Genomic DNA, 21131 nt, shown 5'->3' with positions numbered 1-21131 from the left:
ATTTGGGGAATGGCAAATTTTTCCATTAATAAAAATACATTTTGAAGAAAGTTTGCATTAATATTTTACTTTCTGTCTAAATTCCGTCACAATCATTTATTTTGCTAACTGAAAAATTAAAGTGAAGGGATTCAGTAATTTTAATATTCTGGTTTACTGTATGTGAATACGTGGAGTGATTAGCTCCATAACTGTTTGTTTACATCACGGGTATGGGATTCAAAGACATGCCCTTATACTTGGTGACAGAGCTGAATTGCCATTGGGAAAGGGAAAACCCATGTCACAGGGATTGTTAGATCTTTGTGAGGACTTTCTTCAAGGTTAACAGTGAACACTTGCCTCATTGCTGTCTACAAAATCCAGCCCAATATGTTGCACCTGATTTATTTAAGTCTTGTTTGTTCTTAGAATAGTTTCTTTGTAGAAGTATTTATTGCTTCAGTAATTATTTATACAAATGCTATCCAGTGATGCTAATTCTGGACCTATATAAGTGGAACCTTGGTATTCAATTGGGAGTTCATACAGCTCAAAGACATCCTGGAACTTGGAAAGTTGAACATGGTGCGAGTCTGACTATATTCCTCCATTCAGAATCCTGTATTTAATTTTACCAATATTTGTTAGTTGCAATGTATATATAATTGGCTTTATTGTCATTCCTTGGCAGACGGACTGGTATTAAGAATGGAATGTTTTTTGGACAAGCAAAGCAATTATGCCCTGATCTTCAGGCTGTCAGCTATAACTTCAAAGCCTACAAAGAAGTGGCGTCAATTTTGTATGAAACTCTGGCAAGGTATTGTAGTTTATTCTTATATCTGAAATTAATAAAGATGACCATCCTAATGGTGAACTAAATTACATTAAATAAATCTAAATATAGTTAGAGCAAGAAAGAATACGTTTGCTCATTTACTACTTCCCTACAAATAAATTATATTTAGCTCCATTTCTATAAAAGTACCTATTTCTGACACAGATAGCTTATTTTACAAAATTGTACAGATGTTTGCCAAAACGTCTACTTTAGATAATTGATCATTTCTTTCAGTCATCACATCTTCCTTGCATCCCTATTTAGAATTTCTAAATTTTGAAGCACAATAACTAAGGACAGCTAAACCTGGACTTGTACTGTGCTCTGTGCAAACATTGAGGTGCTACTTTGGAGGGGATAAATATACCTCGATTTGTTAAGGCAGACCATATTTGGCTAATGTTGTGTTTTGAATAGATGATTGGATAGATTGAGGGTAGAATTTCAGAAACTGCTCATATGAGTGTTAGAAAATTTCAGGTAGCCGGTATGAGAAAATATAACAGAATGGGTATAAAGTGATTCAAGAGTGAATCATTGCATGCTTGAATTTCAAATGCATTTTAAGAGCAATAAACTTGAATCCCACACGGTGTTCTGGTGTTAAACCAAGGTAATTACGTACACTGGGCAGAAAGACTGAAAGGTAGGACCGTTGATGAGCAGTGGCAGACGTTTGAGGAGATATTCATTTCCTCCCAACTAAATATATATTCCAGAGGAGAAGAGATTGTAAGAAGGGGAAATACGTCGGTGGCTAAGGAAGGAGGTTGAAGACAATATAAAGGCAAAAAATGAGACATATCGTATTGCAAAGATCAGTGACTGGCTGGAGGATTGGGAAATGTTTTAAAGACCAACCAAGGGTTACAAAAAATGTAATAAAAAGAGCACAAGTAAATCATGAAAGAAATCTAGTGCAAAATATAAAAACTAATACCAACAGATTCTATAAGTATATAAAAAGGAAGAGAATAAAATCTCATAAGGGGACAAGACTGAGGAGTTAATAATGGGGAACACAGATATGGCAGAGACTTTGAGTCAGTACTTCTGCTTGACTTTCAACGTGCACAACACAAGAACAACCCCAAATGTAAAAGGAAATGCAGACATTGTTGAAAAAGAGGAACTTAGTACTTTTTACCCTGTGATAGCAATTGTTTTGAATAAATTGTTGGGATTAAAGGCGAACACGCATCCTTGGGTTTTAAAGAAAGTGACAGCAGAGGTAGTGGAGGCATTGGTTATAATACTCCAAAATTTCCTGGATTCTGGAAAGGTTCCAGCAGATTGGAAAAAGGCTAATATAACGCTCCTGTTCAAAAAGGGAGAAAGGTACAAAGTAGCCTCTGCCATTGGGAAATTGTTAAAATCCAATATTAAGGAAGTAGTAACAGGACATTTGGAAAGGCAAAACACAATCCATCAGAGTCAGCGTAGTTTTATAAAGGGAAAATTGTGTTAATTAATTTGCTAGAGTTCTTCAAAGATATAGCAAGCAAAGTGGATAATGGAGGTCCTGTGAAGGTAGTGTTTCTGGGCTTCAAGAAGGCATTTGATAAGGTGTTGCACAAAAGCTGAGATCACATGGGATTTGGCGTAATTTATTAGCTTGGATAGAGGATTGGCTAACCAACAGAAAGCAGAGAATGGAGATAAATTAATCTTTTCTAATTGGCAATCTGAAACTAGTGATGTGTCACAGAGTTTGGTCCTTGGATCCCAACTATTTACGATCTGTGCTAATGACTTGAATGCAGTGACAGAATGTATTATGGCCAAATATGCAAATGACAGAAAAATAAGTGGGAAAGTAAGTTGCAAGAAATAAATTTACAAATGCATATGGATAGGTTAGGTGAGTGGGCTAAAATTTGACATTATTATAATTTAATGTGGATAAGTATGAAGTCACCCAGTTTGGTCAAGGAATAAAAAGGCAACTCATTATTTAAATGGAGAGAAACTTCAAAATGCTTCGATGAAGAGGGGTCAGGATGTCCTCGTGCATGAATCACAGAAAGTTAGTATACGGGTGCAGCAGATAATAAGAAAGGCGAATAGAATTTTGGCATCCATTGCTAATGAGATAGTGTAAAAGGATGGAAGTGCTAGTGCAACTGTTGGTGACACTGCATTTGGATACTGCCCAGAGTTTTGGTCCCCTTACTTGAGATAGGATGTAAATGATTAGAGGCAGTTCCAAGAAGGTTCGCAAAGATTGCAGGGGACTTGTTTCATGAAGCGATGTTGAGCCATTTAGGCCTATACTTGCTGGAGTTTAGAAGAATAAGAAATCCAATTGGGATATATAAAATGCTAAAGGGATTGACAGGTTAGATGTAGAGTGGATATTTCCCTTTTTTGGGCATTCTTGAATGAAAGACCATAATTTTAGGCCAAGGGGTGTCAGATTTAAAACACAAATAAGGAAGAATTACTTCACTCAAAGGGATTGGAAAACGGCTAATGTTACGCCGTTGTTTAAGAAGAGTGCCAGGCAAAAGGCAGGGAATTATAGGCCGGTTAGTTTAACGTCTGTGGTAGGTAAAATGTTAGAATCCGTCATTAAGGAGGAAATTGCGAGGCATCTTGAAGGCAATTGCTTGATAGAGCAGACGCAGCACGGTTTCATTAAAGGGAAGTCGTGTCTGACAAATTTACTGGAGTTCTATGAGGATGTGTCTAGGGCGGTGGATAGAGGAGAGCCGGTGGATGTGGTCTTTCTAGATTTTCAGAAGGCGTTTGACAAAGTACCTCATAAGAGGTTATTGCAGAAGGTCAGGGGACTTGGAGTTGGGGGTAGGGTGTTAGCGTGGATAGAGGATTGGTTGTCAAATAGGAGGCAGAGAGTGGGGGTCAACGGGTGCTATTCGGATTGGCGGATGGTGACTAGTGGAGTGCCCCAGGGGTCGGTGCTGGGGCCTCAGCTTTTTACCATTTATATAGATGATCTGGAGGAGGGAACCAAGTGTAGGGTGTCGAAATTTGCTGATGACACCAAGATTGGGGGAACGGCAAATTGTGCGGAGGGTGTGGAGAGTCTGCAGAAGGATCTAGATAGGCTGGGCGAATGGGCCAGGAAATGGCAAATGGAATTTAATGTTGGCAAGTGTGAGGTGGTCCACTTTGGTAGGAAGAATGGTAGGAAGGACTATTACTTACGGGGCGAAAAACTGCAGCAGGCGACGGTGCAGAGGGACCTCGGGGTCCTTGTGCATGAGTCGCAAAAACCCAGCTTGCAGGTGCAGCAGGTGGTCAGGAAGGCGAATGGGATGCTGACCTTCATAGCGAAGGGGATTGAATATAAAAGTAGGGAGGTCTTGCTGCAGCTGTATAGGGCATTGGTGAGGCCGCAGCTGGAGTACTGTGTGCAGTTTTGGGCGCCGCACCTGCGCAAAGATATTTTGGCCTTGGAGGGAGTGCAGAGGAGGTTTACTAGGCTGATACCGGAGTTGAGGGGGTTGAACTATGAGGAGAGGCTGAATAAACTAGGCTTGTACTCGTTGGAGTTTAGAAGAATGAGGGGAGATCTCATTGAGACGTATAAGATAATGAATGGGATGGATAGGATAGAGGTGGAGAGACTCTTCCCACTGAAAAAAGACAGTAGGACTAGGGGGCACAGCCTCAAGATAAAGGGGGGGCGTTTTAGAACGGAGTTGAGGAGGAACTTCTTCACTCAAAGGGTGGTGAATCTCTGGAATTCTCTACCCATTGAAGTGGTGGAGGCTGCCTCGCTAAATATTTTTAAGAAGCGGGTTGACGGGTTTTTGATAAGAGAGGGGATTAAGGGTTATGGGGAGAGGGCGGGAATGTGGAACTGAGACACGACAGATCTGCCATGATCTTATTGAATGGCGGGGCAGGCTCGAAGGGCCAGATGGCCTACTCCTGCTCCTATTTCTTATGTTCTTATGTTGTGAATCTGTGGCATTCTCTACTCTAGAGTGCAGTGGATGCTGGAACATTAAACAGATTTAAGGAGGAGATAGATAGATAGGTTTTTAATGAGTAGCAGCATGAACAGTTATGAGGGTGAGCAGAAAGGTGGAGATGAGGCCAAGATGAGATCAGCCATGATTCTATCTAAAGGTGGAGTAGGCTCAAGGGATTGAATTGCCTACTCCTCTTCCTAGCTTTTATGAATACAAAACAGAGTCAATGAATTGAAACATAGAAGGAAGCCATTCAGCCTTACAAACCAGCTCTGTCATGGCTGATCTATATCTCTACTCCATTTACCCATCTTGATTCCATATCCCTTAATACCCCTTTGGTACAGAAATCAATCAATCTTAGTTTAGAGTTTTTCAGTTTATCTAGGCTCAACAGCTTTCTGAGAGTAAAAGCTCCAGATTTCTATTTGTGTTGTGAAGAAATAACATCATCTCGGAATGGCCTAAGTCTAATTTTAAAGTGTGCTTCCTTGTTCAGGATTCCCTCACCTGGAGGAGAATGTTTTTCCTTTATCTATCTTATCAAATCCTTTATCATAAATAATACTTAAACTAAATCACTCCTTAATCTTCTGTTAGAGAGGATTTTAAAGTTATTTGTTATTAACCCCAAGAGCCAGTGTTGAGTCCATTTTTGTTCTTGTGTACAGTTGATCTAGTGCTAATCAAATGTGATCTTCCCGCCTTTCCGCAAGATCAGGATATTCATAAATTTCTAAAATGTCCCTTCCATTTGCCTGCCTAAGTTCTGTACATGTCGAACAAAGAAATAACAGAATTGCAGTTCACAACCAGTAACAAAATTTGCATGAACTAAAATAACAAATGTATGTATCTAATTGTAACATTTAATGTGTATACAGTAAAAATACTTGCTATTTTCTGGGTCGGGGGATCATAGTGGAATTTTTATAACATGGAAGGGGGATCTCAGGAACAAAATGGTTGAGCACTCCTGGTCAGGATGAGATATTCCAACCTGAGGAAGGGAAAAGGTGGAAAATCCAATTGACACAAATTAAATCTTTGCAATAAATGATCACTCATTAAAATTTACAAAATGTTCTTCCAGCCAACCTCGTTTCCCCCCACCCCCACCATCCTGACCACCAGCCTTTCTCTCCTTCTGTCACTGATCCCAAGTGCAGAGTGGCAGCAGAAACCCTCACACTCCTCCAATCTTCCCCCCCCCCCCGCCCCACTCCACCATTCTTCCCCCCCCCACCCCACTCCACCATTCTTCCCCCCCCCGCCCCACTCCACCATTCTTCCCCCCCATAGGCCCTGCCCCCTTGGCACTGCTCAATGCCTGATGGGCAGTGCCAAGGTGCCCCTTGGTCATTACAGGGGGACAGGCTGGCAGTGCCAGGTTGTCAATGCCTGAGGGCATCTGCACTTATCCCTGACCTCCTGGGGGGGCCTCCATGACATCCCTTACTCCAGAGGGATTGGGTCGCCAGCTCCCCTTTCGTGGAGAACTGTTGTGAATCCTTTTGGAGTGACGCTGTGGGGGAAGAGGGGAGCGCTAGCAGGCCCAGAAACATCAGTCCTGGTCTTGCTAATGGGATGCAAATCCTGATTTTAATATTTAAATCAGCAATCAGAGCGGAGCTGATGATGTCAGAAATCCTGGCCCTAGAGATGTGTGGATGCCATGATGCCCAGTGGGAAGCCTGCCAAATGGCCTCCAGTGATGTCTCCCAACCTGCTATGCTGCTAGAACAGCACAGCAGACTGGAGAATTGCCCCCTATATGTTTCAATAAGGTCACCCTCAGTCTTTTCTATTCCAAAGAAAATAACTTTACCTATAGCTTGTACAAGACATTGGTGAGGCCACACTTGGAATACTGTGTACAGTTCTGGTCACCCTATTATAAAAAGGATATTATTAAACTAAAAAGAGTGCAGTAAAGATTTACTAGGATGTTACCAGGACTTGATGGTTTGAGTTATAAGGAGAGGCTGGATAGACTGGGACATTCCAACCCTGGAGGGTAGGAGACTTAAGGGCGATCTTATAGAAGCCTACAAAGTAATGAGGGGCACAGATCAGCTAGATAGTCAATATCTTTTCCCAAAGAAAGGGGAGCCTAAAACTAGAGGGCGTAGGTTTAAGGTGAGAGAGGAGAGATACAAAATAGTCCAGAGGGGCAATTTCTTCACAGAGAGGGTGATGAGTGTCTGGAACAAGTTGCCAGAAGTAGTAGGAGGAGCAGGTACAATTTTGTCTTTTAAAAAGCATTTTGATGGTTACATGGATAAGATGGGTCTAGATGGATATGGGCCAAACATGGGCAATTGGGACTATCTTATATGTTTTCAAAAAAAAAGGGGCGGCATGGACAAGTTGGGCTGAAGGGTCTGTTTCCATGCTGTAAACCTCTATTCAATCTTTCTTTGAAACTAGTATCATCCCGTGCAGATGTCATCCTCATAAATCAGCTCTGCATTCTCTCTGGTACAGTCTAATTTTTCCTAATTCTAATCCCCACAACAGTAGTGTTGAGGCCAATTCTCCACATTCAAGCTTCAGTCTCTGGAGTTGCATTGTGGTGAAGATTGACTTTATATAAGAACATAAGAACATAAGAAATAGGAGCAGGAGTAGGCCATCTAGCCCTTCGAGCCTGCCCCGCCATTCAATAAGATCATGGCTGATCTGTTGTGGCTCAGTTCCACTTTCCCGCCCTCTCCCCATAACCCTTAATCCCCTCTCTTATCAAGAACCCATCAACCCGCTTCTTAAAAATATTTAGCGAGGCAGCCTCCACCACTTCAACGGGCAGAGAATTCCAGAGATTCACCACCCTTTGAGTGAAGAAGTTCCTCCTCAACTCCGTTCTAAACCGCCTCCCCTTTATCTTGAGGCTGTGCCCCCTAGTCCTACTGTCTTTTTTGAGCGGGAAGAGTCTCTCCACCTCTATCCTATCCATCCCATTCATCATCTTATACGTCTCAATGAGATCTCCCCTCATTCTTCTATCTCTTGTCCTTAAGCTCCAAGTACACCTAATTTAATTCTTCCTTATTCATGTTTGATCATGCTCCCCATTCTTAGTGAATTATCTAAAACTACCACAAATCTTACATGCAAGCTTCCTCAACAATGCTTTACCTATTCCCTCAGAAGAAAATTAAAGTTTATTTATTCCTTAGTCACTGGTAAAGCTTACATTAACACTGCAATGAAGTTACTGTGAAGTTCCCCTAGTCGCCACACTCCAGCGCCTGTTTGGGTCAATGCACCTAACCAGCATGTTTTTCAGACTGTGGGAGGAAACTGGAGCACCCAAGGAAACCCACACAGACACAGGGAGAACGTGCAAACTCTGCACAGACAGTGTCCAAAATAAGAAGTCTGACAACACCAGGTTTAAGTCCAACCGATTTATTTGATAGTAAACTCGCAAGCTATCTATGTTTACTATCAAATAAATCGGTTGGACTTAAACCTGATGTTGTCAGACTTCTTACTGTGTTTACCCCAGTCCAATGCAGGCATCTTCACACAGTGACCAAAGCCAGGAATCGAACCCCAGTCCCTGGCACTGTGAGGCAACGTTGCTAACCACTGCCACCATTGACTGTGTCAACTTGTTCATGCTGTAAGTTGTCTTTCCAAGTCAAAACTGTTGGTTAGATATGAAGGTATGGACAATTTTGCACCATAGGTCTTTGATTGTGAAAAACTGAATGAAGATGGCCCAAATTTATTTCATTTAAAACACCTACAGCTGACAATGAAATAAACTTTCATTCCATCTGTCTAGTTTGGATTGCAACTGAATCCCAGCATTGAAAAAAACAGTACGTCATCCTTCTGTACCTTCTTATTTCCATCTTTCAAAAACTAACCACTGCATTGTGTTTGAGACAAAATGCTATAATTCACTTCCCTTGTTTTTCTCTGCATTTAGCTATACTTATGATATTGAAGCTCTCAGCTGTGATGAAGCACTTGTAGATGTAACAGCAATTTGTGCAGAAACTGGGTTGACACCTGATGAGATAGCAACTGTTATTCGCTCTGAGATCAAAGAAAAAACAAAATGCACTGCATCAATTGGAATGGGTATGTATCTAAGTAATAGAAATTGCACCCTTGAATTTCATGTAATGTTGAATATCTTAATTGGAGAATACAAGGCAGGATATACTTACCTAAGAGGTGATGTTTGACTTGATTTGATTTATTATTATCACATGTACTAACATACAGTGAAAAGTGTTGTTTCTTGCATACTATACAGACAAAATATACCGTTCATAGAAAACTAAACGAGAGAGTGCAGAATGTATAGTTACAGTCATAGGATGTAGAGAAAGATCAACTTAATGCAAGGTAAGTCCATTCAAAAGTCTGACTAGCGAGGAAAAAAAATAGCAAGGAAGAAGCTGTTTTTGAGTCTGTAGGTACGTGACCTCAGACTTTTGTATCTTTTCCCAAAGGAAAAAGGTGGAAGAGAGAATGTCCAGGGTGCATGGGGTCCTTAATTATGCTGGGTGCTTTGCTGAGGCAGCGGGAAGTGTAGACAGAGTGAATTGATGGGAGCCTGATATACCAAAGGTTCGAAGGCTAAAAGGGTGTGCCTATGAAGACAGATCAAATAATATGAGCCTCTGGACTCTTAAGGTTTAGGAGAATAAGACATGATTTCATCGAAATGAATAAAATTCTCAAAGTTGATGCTGAAAGGATGTTTCCCCTGGTGGCAAAGTTGAAAGAAATGGGACATACTCAGGATAAAGGGATGCCCATTTAGGACTCATGAGAAATTTTGTCATTCAGTCATTGGTGAATCTTTAAGAGTTCTGTACTTCAGAAAGCTGTAGATGCTCAAGATTATATATTCAGGACTGAAGCCCCTGATCTTAGGGCATTTAGAGAATCAAGAGATATGAGGATATGGCAGGAGGTACTTTTCTAATTTGTTATGGGATATGGGCATCGCTGACGAGGTCAACACTTATTTTGCCCATCCCTTACCGAAAAGGTGATGGCGAACCACCTCCTTTAAACTGCATTGGTGAGGCATAGACCCACATCACTGTTGAGTGGGAAGTTCCAGAATTTTGACTGGATGGCAATGAAGGAATCATGTTATATTTCCAGGTAAGATGGTGTGTGTCTTTGAGTGGAGCTTGCAGATGATGGTGTCCCCCTGTGCTAGATATTTTTAAAGTCACAGAGTCAGAAGGTACTGTCAGAAAGCCTTGGCGAATTGCAGCAGTACATATTGTACATCGCAGCTAGGTCATGTTGGAAGCTAATCATCTCAGTCCCAGACCATTGCTACAGGAGTGCCTTAGGCAAGTACCCTTGGCCCAACCAATTTTAACTGTTTTATTAATGAGCTTTCTTCCTTCATAAGAAAACCTAATGACTACACAGTATTCAGTTCCATTCCAAACTCCATTGACAAAATCCAACCTCAGCATTGATGTATTGCCTGTAAGTTGTTCTCATTAGCACTGTCGACAAAGACTTCCATCAATTTACTGATGATTTAGAGTAGACTGCAGGGTAGTAATTGGCTGGATTAGATTTGTCCCAGTTTTTGTGGAAAGGGCATATCTGGGCAATTTCCATCTTGTTGGCTAAATGTAAATGACGTACCTATACTGGAACCGCTCGAGTTGAGGTGCTGAACAGTCTGGAACAGTTTGTTCTACAGCCAGGATCCAATTGGGGCCAATAGCCTTTTCTGCATCTAATGTCCTCAGCAATAACTTGACACCACGTGGCGTGAATCAAATTAGCTGATCACTGGTGTCTGCAATTCTGAAGCTCTCAGGAGGGGGCCAAGATGGACCATTTGCTTAGCACTCCTAGCTAAAACTGGTAACAGATTATTCATCCTTGCCTTTTGCACAGACCTGCTGTGTTTCACTCTCATGGATGAGGCAGATGCTCATGGAGCCATTTCCTCCCATTATTCAAAATTGAATTTAACAAGACTGCCCAGCTTTAATCTGATCCTTTGGTTGTAGTATCACATGTTGCTTTGATTTGATTTATTATTGTCACATGTATTAACATACAGTGAAAAAGAATTGTTTCTTGCGTGCTATATAGACAAAACATACTGTTCATAAAGAAGGAGACGGGAGAGTGCAGAATATCGTGTTACAGTATAGCTAGGGTGTAGGGAAAGATCAACATAATGCAAGGTAAATCCATTCAAAACGACAGCAGCAGGGAAGAAGCTGTTCTTGAGTCGGCTGGTACATGACCTCAGACTTTTATATCTTTTTCCCGAAAGAAGAAGGTGGCAGAGAGAATGTCTGGGGTGCATGAGGTCCTTAATTATGCTGGCTACTTTGCTGAGGCAGCGGGAAGTGTAGACAGAGCCAATGGATGGGAGACTGGCTGCTATTACGCATTCATGTAGTCCTTCGTTTAACTTCACCAGGTTTGTGCTCATGTTTTGATATGCCTGGTGCTGCTTCTGACATGCTGTACCAAACTCATTGAATCAGGCTGTACCACTTGCTTGATGCTAATGGTAAGTTGAGGAGGATTCTGAGCATAGAGGTTGCAGATTGTGCAATAATTCTGCTGCTGCCAGAGCCACATGAATGCCCAGTTTTGAGCTGCTGGATTTGTTCTGAATCTGTTCCATTTATAACAGTGATTGTATACCACACAACATGATAGAGGGTGCTGTTATTGTGGATTTGTCTCCATCAGGATGGTGCTATGATTGCTCCTATCAATATTGTTATGGAGAGATGCATCTATGACAGGTAAGTTGGCAAAGATGAGGTTAAGCAGATTTTTTTCCCTTTTATATTGATTTGCTCAGTACTGGCCACAGGTCTATTTGGGCAGCCATGTCTGTCAGGACACAGCCAGTTCATTCAATAGTGGTGTTACTGAGCCATTCCTGGTGACAAATATTGAAGTCCCCCACCATAGTATATTCTGTGCCCTTGCTACTCTCAATATTTATTCCAAGTACTATTCAACATGGAGCTATGCTGATTCTGAAGGAGAGTGGTAGGTCATAAGCAGCGGAAAGTTCCATTGTCCATGCTAGACCTTGTGCTGTGAAGCTTCATGGGGTCCAGAGTCAATATTAAGGACCCACTGGGCACCTCCTTCCTGACTATAAGCACTGCGTTGCTTCCTCTGGTGGGGCTGCTCGCCAGCTAGCATGTCATATTCAGGAGCAATAATGTAGAAGGCTGTAAAGTTGGATTCTGATAGTATCACGTGCCAAAGTGATACTTGACTAGTCTGTAGCACAGACCTGCCAATTTTGAGGCACATCCTCAAGCGTTAGCGAGGAGAACTTTGCAGGATCTACTGGGTTGGATGTCCAGTGCCTAGGCTAATGCCGGGTGATCTGTTCATTTTTATGCTCAAACTTTGTAGCATTTTGAAGCAAGTGGTGGCTTCCTTAGCAATTTCAGAGGGAAGTCCAGAGTCAACCATATTGCTATCAACTGGAATAAGAAAGAAAGCAGACGCGGTAAGAACAGCAAATTTTCTTCCCTGAAGAGCCATAGAGAACCAGATGTTTTTTAATGACCATCTGGTACTTTTATGGTCACCACGTACTGATGCTGACTTTTTATATGGATTTATGTAATTAACTGCATTTTTCCAGATATTAAAGATATCAACGTGGTGTTGAGGAAGAAGATCAGCCATGATTTAGTTGGATGACGGACCCGACTCAAAGGGCTAAATGGCTTACTCCTGCTCTTGTGTTCCTGACTGAGCTTAAATTCTCCAGCTATCATGGGATTTGAACTCATGCCTCTGGATCATTGATCCAACCCTCTGGATTACTGGCCTAGTAACATAAGATAACCACAATGCCAACAAACTCTTGAAGCAGAAATTCAGCCATGATTTTGTTGAATGGCAAAGCAGGCTTGATGGTTTATGTGGCCTATTGTGTTCGCTGACCCACTTTCCTCCAACAACTCCAATTTAAAATTCTCACCCTTGTATTCAAGTATCTACAGGGCCTTATCTCCCAAACTCTAACCTTCCTCAGTCCTACAATCTTTTAACTTTGCATTTCTCCAACTCTGTCCTTTTGCATATTCTTTTGCCTTTCAATAAATCATTAACAGTCGTTTCTTCCATTGCCTGGGCTGTAAGTTCTGCAATTCTCCCCTTAGATTTTTTTTTCTGTTGTTTGCAGTTTGTGGGAATTGTTAAATGCTATGCAAATCATAAAAATCTACACAGCATAATTGCTATAGAAATGCTGCGGTTCAGTTAGTCACATTTTGAAGATATAATCTTGCTGCTAATGGTGGATACATGGCTATGTCCACTTAGCAATTTTTCCATGAATTCTAGCTTCTCATTTCAGTAACTTTAAAAGCATTAAATAAATCAGGGTCTTTTTAACCAATTTTACTCAAATTCGTATGGTGCCTCACCTCTGTCTCCTTGTGCTTCAGTGATCAAAGAGTTGAGTTAATTGAGCTTGTTTTTAAGAATCTCTTTAAAACTGGTATTCTGGAAACCACTCCTTATCCAAAGATATACCATTCTTAAACAGTAATTTCTCCCTTAAACAAAAGGAAGTTGGATTTTCAGCAGCCTGGTTGAGTAAGTATCTGATTCTTTCAGCATAACTGCATATGTTTATATAAAAGGACAAAAATATATTTTTGTACTTGTATTCACAATCAATGCCTTGGTTCGAACGCAAGATACATTCGCTGTAAGATCAGATATATTTGTCTCGCTAGTATGAGATTCATAGGTCGTAGTGTAAGTAACTTGAGCGCTGAATAAATTTTAAAATAAATCAAATTTTGTACAATATGCTGTAAGCTAGTAATTACATAATATGAAAGATAATATTTATCTTACATTCTTAATCTGCTACTTCTATATTGTTGAAAATTTTTAAAAACTGCTTTAATCTTGAATTTAACATTTTACATTATTTGCCAGGTGTTCAAGACCTCAGCCATTATGTTTTATTCGAGTATTGTATTTTGCATTTATGAACAAAGATTTTGGCTTTGATTTTTGAATTCAGTCATGTCATAGGTTGGACATTTGGTGTACATTTCAGTGCCCTGGCCCAAAAATGGAAAGATCAGCCAGATCCTTGTTACTATCCACTGACTCATGTTGAAAAGTATGTGTGTAAATAACAGGATTGGAATTGTTATGATGTGGAGTGGAAAGCACTCAGCCTGAACTTGAGCATGAAGCATGAGGCACTGGAGGACAACTGAGGCGTGTAGAATTGTGCTTTTGAAAATGGGATGAAGCCCTTAGGACAGAAAAGAAAATGAGCCAAAAAATGAGGATTTTTCAGAGTTTTGTTCGTTGCTGATGTTTTCAATAGGATCGAACATTCTGCTGGCCAGAATGGCCACCCGCAAGGCCAAACCAGATGGGCAGTATTATTTAAAACCGGAGGATGTAGATGACTTTATCAGAGATCAACTTGTGAGCAGTCTACCAGGTAAGCCTGATTGTTTAATGTGGATAATTTTGACAATTGATTTCACTTGGAAAAGTCACAAATCCTAAAGAGAGAACTTGAATTTATGTAATTCTCTCTATAATCTATTGATATCCCAAAGCGCTTCATAGTGAATTAAGTACTTTGTAGTCAATATTTTACTGTAGGAAAATGCAGCAGTTAGTTTGCACGCAACAACAACGTACATTTTTATACTGCTTTCATAGTATTAAAGTATCCCAAATCAATTCACAGAAACATAATCAAACAACATTTGGCATGAGTCGTGTAACATATAGGACAGATGATCACAAGTTTGGTACTGGGTGCAATTTCACAGGAATTTTCACAGGAAGTGCACGAGTGCAGTCGATGGTCACATCAATTTTTAAAAATTCAAACAGTTTTCCTTAAATGAATCGTTATAGTCAATGGAGTTTAAGGTTTGTGCAGAATGTTGCAGTCCTAATTGTTCTTGGGGGAAAAGAAGTTAGCAAAGAAAGCACGTTGGGGTTTATTTAGTTGGAGCTGTTGGTTATGATCTTCTTGAGCTTGGTGTCTTTTCGGCTTATGTACTGTTTAGAAATATTTAATTGCTCATTCAAAATTTTATAGAGGCATGTCAACCTTTTCTTCGGTTCTGGAGACCGTGTCTAGCGATGTGACCAACTGGGAGACATTATACTTTCACAAGTAATTGTTTATAAAGAAGCGAGCTGCTCAGCGTTGAACTTTCTCAAGGAGGGTAATGTTTTTAGCAGTATATGGGTCTCAGGTGGCTACGCTGTACTCTTAAGTGTGGTCTAACCAATGTCTGATGCAGAATTTCCTTTACTGCTGTTGAAGAGTGATGGAAGTTCCATTTCACAAAGTCAAGCATTTTGAGTTCCTTGGAGGCTGTGTATTGATTTTGTAAATTCCACTTTAAATTATTTTGAATGTGGATTCCACTCTTTAGAATTTCCTGATTGTTAACCTCACCTGCTTCAATAATGGCTTTGTAGACTAAACAGTCATTCGCAAAGAGCCTGTTCTGGCTTATATTCCATCCTGGATGTTATTTATGAAGAGAAGAAACAAGTGTGGGCTCAGGACAGTACTTTGGGGCATGTTGCTTAAGATTGGTCTCTAGTTTGAACCTTCTCCATTTGCTCTACTCTTTGTTACTATATGGCAGTAAACGTTCTTACCTATTGCTTGTATTTTCTCGGACTTCATAATGACCTAGTTTGTGTAGTAGCTTTGTGTGTGGTACATTGTCAACAACCTTCGAGAAATCAAAAACATCTACAAGTGTGGTGATACTACGGTCAAGTTTGAGGATGGTATGGATGAGTTGTGATTTTGTTGATCTAGCTTTATAAAAGATAAGGACATTCTGTCCTTCAAGATATCTCATTCGTTTTAGTAAATTACTAAAACATGTGTTTTAATAATTTACAGCAAATATTATTAAGTTAAATAAGTCCGTAATTTGCTGGATCAATAGATTGGGTTCTTATAAATTGGATATATGTTAACTTGTAGCCAGTCAATAGGCAGATCTTCTGTTTTTATGGACTGTTAAAAGATATATTGTAACATTGGTGCAAACTCACTTGCTGCAGTTGTAAGTTCATGGTTTGGGATGTCATCTGGACTACAAGCTTTAGATGATTAATATTGTGGATGAATTTCTCATCACTTTTTGTTGTAATTATAACAGACATATTCTTGTAAGTTTGCTCGCATACAGTCATACCAGGTGCTCTCATTCCTTTCTTAAAGTGCTCTCAAGTTTTAAGATGGAGCTTTAGCTTTTTCCTTGTCATCCAATCATAACTTATCCGCTACATGAGACTGGAAATATTCCTGGTGCCTGGGTTGAATCCACCTGTCCATGTATTCAAATTAACACACATGACAGGTATTACGTGACAGTATTGCATCGGATACTCCTAAACAACTGTTGGGATGCCATCTTGAGCAGCTGGAGCACAGGCTCAATTACAAAGACCACAGGCCCACTTAGGTTTGCAACTTCTTTATTTAATGCCGGTACGTGTAATTTCAGTTGGTCCAGGATTAAATTAATGTCTTCAGTTAGTGAGGGTAAAGTGGAGCAATTTACCATAAGAGTAGCCCAAATTTGGGGCCAAGCTGTTCTTTGAGCCTTGTTCTAGTTTGTTTTGTTAAGATTTAACAAGACAGGATATAAACAATAAGGTAACCACTAGCATTGTAATTCATGCCTTGGTCAGGGGTGACATATGTTTCAAAAAACAGCAGAATCCTACCATAATTTTTGTTTGCGTGTCCTGGGTTTCTTGGCAGAAAACCATTTCCAACTGGTAAGGACAAAAAGATGCAAGGTACAAGGGGAAAACCGTATTTTGCACCTATAGCCAGTCGATTACTTGAATCAGAGGTACATGTTAAACTGTCCAGATTAAAAATCTAAACACCAAGAATCAAGTTGTGGCGAAGTTGAAGAATATTATGCATTCAATTAATTATGACCCCTTAGAGTTAAGTTAAAAATGTCTTGAAAAAGTTCAAACTGTAGTGAGGAATGATTAAAACTTAATCAAATTCAGACCAGAATGTTATATGCTGCTTATTTAAAATGGAATTATTGGACTTTTAAACAATTCAATTTTACAGTCGTCAATATATCAAGTATTAGTCAAATGGTCAACAGTTTTTACAGGGTGGCATTTGACCCATACTGAGAAATTTGACATAAAATATGGGATATTCCTTAAGTTATAAATTCTAGCGCTATGCCTTATACTCTGTTCTAAGTGACAATAGAATGTGTAATCACCTCTGAGGCTGCATTATAAGGTGCACAGATCTTTTACGCTAGATGGAAAATTCTTAACTTGGATGCATCTTTACACATTTATGAATATCTTTTTTGGATTGTTTCATGTAATGCTATTTAATTTATTAAATTTAGTCTGCGGCTGTTTTTATTTCTGACCAATTTGTATATTAAGAATTGAATATGATCATGTACATTTTTGGCAAAAAATGATGAGGTGACGTTTTAAGAAAAATCAATCTAGCATGGACCATAAATTATTTCTTTGTTGGAAGAAAGAGCAAAATATCTGGCAAGTTCTGCAATATGATATTAAACACAATTCTCATCATTATCAGTTCACTTTCCCTATTCACGTTTTATTTATATTGTTGATTGTCTTGTATATAGGAGTTGGACGAACATTAGAATATAAAATGGCATCCATTGGTGTTAAAACTTGTGGAGAACTTCAGCAAATTTTGATGCCAACTCTTCAGAAAGAATTTGGGCCCAAGACAGGCCAAATGCTTTACCGATTCTGTCGTGGTCTAGACGATAGACCAGTCCGAACAGAGAAGGAACGGAAATCTGTATCTGCGGAAATCAATTATGGTATCCGATTTAGTCAGGTACGGTATTGATAATGTTAGTCACAATCAGGTAATTGTGTGAATAGTATTGTATTTTTTGTACATCAGCCTTTGGTTTCAATCCAATTAAGTGATTTGTAAATAATCTGGTTTCAAAATTGCACAGCCTAAACTAAACAAAAATAGGCCATAGTGTGATAGTTAGCAGCTGAAATGAGAAACTATAATCTATTCAAACAATTTTTTTTCTTTCTGTTAGCATAACGACACTGGTACTTTTGAGAATTTCCCATTTTCTTTTCCAATAGGAAACATATGGTCTGTACCTGCTGTGTTTGTGCCATGACATAACTGAAATCAGAAGCTCACGAGATCTTAATACTGTAGCTTTTCGCAATAATTAAATTGTATTAGAGGATATCCCATGGGATAGTTCGATGATAAGTCTTGGATTTATGGCATAATTCCGATGGTTAGCTGCTAATCTTTTCCAAAGGTTGCTTCTCAATTACGTCCTATGTTACTGTAGCAATTTATGCTATTCATTCATGAGATGGATACTAAAAAGGCTGTAAATGTAACGCAATCCATCATGCAAACCAGCCTCCCATCCATTGACTCTGTCTACACTTTCTGCTGCCTCAGCAAAGCAACCAGCATAATTAAGGAGCCCACACACACTGGACATTCTCTCTTCCACCTTCTTCCGTTGGGAAAAAGTGCAAAAATTTGAGGTGAAGTCTCAGATCTTTTTTGAGACTCGAGAACAGCTCCTTCCCTGCTGCCGTCAAACTTTTGAATAGACCTACCTCACATTAAGTTGATCTTTCGCTCTACCCTAGCTATGACTGTAACACTACATTCTGCACTCTCATTTCCTTCTCTATGAATGGTATGTACAGCACTCGAAAAACAATACTTTTCATGTAATACATGTGACAATAATAAACCAAATCAAATAATGAGATGTGAATGCTGAGATGGATGTGTGGAATGATAAGAGGACAAAAGGAGGAAACAGTACATCAGTGAAGACTGCAGGAGCATCAAAAAAAGCTGCCAAAAAGAGATTAAAATGGTACAATCATCTGTTGTGGAGAGAGAAGAATTACGACAGTAAAAAGAAATTCCAGAAATATGAAGAAGAGATGCAACTGAACGTCTTATCCATACAGAGTGAATCACATTGGTCCTGGGTGATTCTGAAGTTAAGGTGACAACCTATTAGGATGGAGCTTGACACTGGTGCTGCTGCATCTTTAATCCCTGAAACTACATAACAAAAGCTTAAGCATCTTCCTTTTAAACCAGCTGATGTAATTTTAAGGGTATACACAGAACAGATTGTGCCATTAAAAGGTTACATCATTGTCAACGTAGAGTTGAGTGAGCAAACAGTGTAGCTGCCTCTCCATGTGGTCCATGCAAATTTTCCAGCTCTGTTTGGGAGATCAGGGTTGGAGAAGATAAAGTTATTTGCAGATGACTGTAGCAACTGAATTTCAACCATTACTTATCATCATTATTCATGAAAATCTTTTTTGGTGTAAACGATTGCCTGTTGAAATAACATTCACACCAGCTGTATTCCGAAGATCAATGGGTCAGATTTTAAGTGGTCTCTCTGGTGTACAATGTTACCAGGATGATATTCTAATTACAGCGTCCAGTGAGCAAGAGCAATTGAATAGTTTAGAAGCAACATTGGAATGTCTTCAAGCACATGGGCTGTATATCAAGGAAGAAAAGTGTGACTTTTTACAGATCTCCGCCCAGCATCACGTTATTGTTAGTAAAGCCCTACATAAAGCACCCAAGAAACTGGATGCTATTTTAGAAGCACCATGTCCAACGAACATATGCAATTAAGGTCATTTCTAGGACTAGTAAATTATAGCAAATTTATTCCTAACTTGGCTGTGTTATTTACAATGTGTGAAACAGTCATGGGACTGGACAACAATGTGAGGAGGCATACAAGGATGTCAAAGATGCTTTGCAGAAGTCTGATGCATTGGTTCATTTCAATCCAAAGTTGCCGTGACCGCTTGTTTGCAACACTTTACCTTATGGAGTAATTTCACATATTATGCCTTCGGGAGAAGAATGGCCAATAGCTTTTGCTTTACGTACTCTGACTAGTGCTGAATCTAGCTTTGCTCAGCTAGAAGAAGAATTGAGTATAATTTTTGGTGTACAGAAGTTTCAGCATTATTTATATGGTTGTTATTTCATTATTGACTGAATATCGACCCTTTACTAGTTTTGGGCCACATAAAAGCCTATCATCATTACCTGCTACTCATTTGCAGAGATGGTTACCGATCATATCTACGCACTCTTACGATAGAAAGCATCGTTGATCAGAGTGCCATGCTAGCATCATGCTACCTTTACCTATTGAGCGGATGCCACCAACTAGTTTTGCTGATATTCTTTATTTTTCACTAGTAGATCATTTGCCTGTGACAGCTTCTCAAGTTCAGAGACATACCAGAAATGATCCCATGATGGGGAGGGTGATGGAATGGTATTGAAAGAAACAATAGCTGGAGCACATCTTGTTTTGAAACCACATGTGTCAAGAAAACTTGAGTTGACCATCCAAGGTGGGTGTCTTTTGTGGGGAATCTGAGTGATCATTCCTCCTTGTCTGCATGGAAGAGTTCTTGAGCAACTACATGATGGACATACTGGTATTGTCCGGATGAAGGAATTAGCATGTAGTTATTTTTGGTACATGAATCTGGATGCTCAGATTGAAGAAATGTAGGACACTGTCAATCCTGTGCACGAATAAGAAATACTCCACCGTTGTGTTCTTTACACCCTTGGGAGTGGCATAAAATGCCATGGCAACAATTACATGTATATTTTGCTGGTCCATTTGAGGGTTCTATGTTCTTCATTATAATTGATGCACACTCAAAGTGGCCAGAGGTTTACACCATGAGATTGACTACAACTGAACAAATCATTGAAAAGTTTGTCAGAATTTTTGCAAGATTTAATAAACCGGAACAGATCAGTAGCAGTAATGGTTCACAATTTACTTCACGATAAAGGGCATATAAAATCTGCACTTTATCATCTGTCAACTAATGGATCAGCTGAAAGATTTGTACAATCCATGAAACATTCTTTAAATGCTTCAAATGGGCAAGTTTCATTATCATGTCATGTGAATAGCTTTTTGACATCTTATAGAAACACTGCTCATATGACTACCCAAAGTTCACCTGCATTACTACTCTTAAGGAGAAAGTTAAAAACTATGTTTGATTGGTTATTACCTCCAGAAACTTCAGAGATAGTACAGCATCATCAATGATCTCACGGTGCTAGACCAGAGCTGAGGGCAAAACCACACTCATTCAGCAAGAAGATTGAGTATTATCATGTAATTATGCCACGAGTGAGAAATGGGTGTCAGCATAGTTTTAGCAAATCCAGGTCCAATTTCTTACACAGTTCAAACCAAAGATGAACTATTTTGGTGACACCATGCTGACTAATT

General features: G+C 39.6%; 1 protein-coding gene across 3 annotated transcripts in view; it reads left to right on the top strand.

Annotated features, from left to right (window-relative positions):
* The window catches only part of rev1 (REV1 DNA directed polymerase), a 114465-nt gene that overhangs the window by 47734 nt on the left and 45600 nt on the right, over positions 1 to 21131 (top strand). For all 3 annotated transcript variants that reach the window (XM_080197114.1, XM_080197113.1, XM_080197115.1), the window contains 4 exons: positions 674 to 802; positions 8705 to 8859; positions 14117 to 14236; positions 17433 to 17653. In XM_080197114.1, coding sequence (XP_080053240.1) covers positions 674 to 802; positions 8705 to 8859; positions 14117 to 14236; positions 17433 to 17653 — 625 coding nt within the window. The remainder of the gene's footprint in view (positions 1 to 673; positions 803 to 8704; positions 8860 to 14116; positions 14237 to 17432; positions 17654 to 21131) is intronic.

The sequence above is a fragment of the Carcharhinus amblyrhynchos genome, chromosome 10 (assembly GCF_965287045.1).
Source record: "Carcharhinus amblyrhynchos chromosome 10, sCarAmb.v2.hapA, whole genome shotgun sequence".
Classification (NCBI taxonomy): Eukaryota; Metazoa; Chordata; class Chondrichthyes; order Carcharhiniformes; family Carcharhinidae; genus Carcharhinus; species Carcharhinus amblyrhynchos.
The sequence above is the reverse complement of the archived record's forward strand: the minus strand, read 5'-3'. Positions and strand labels throughout refer to the sequence as shown.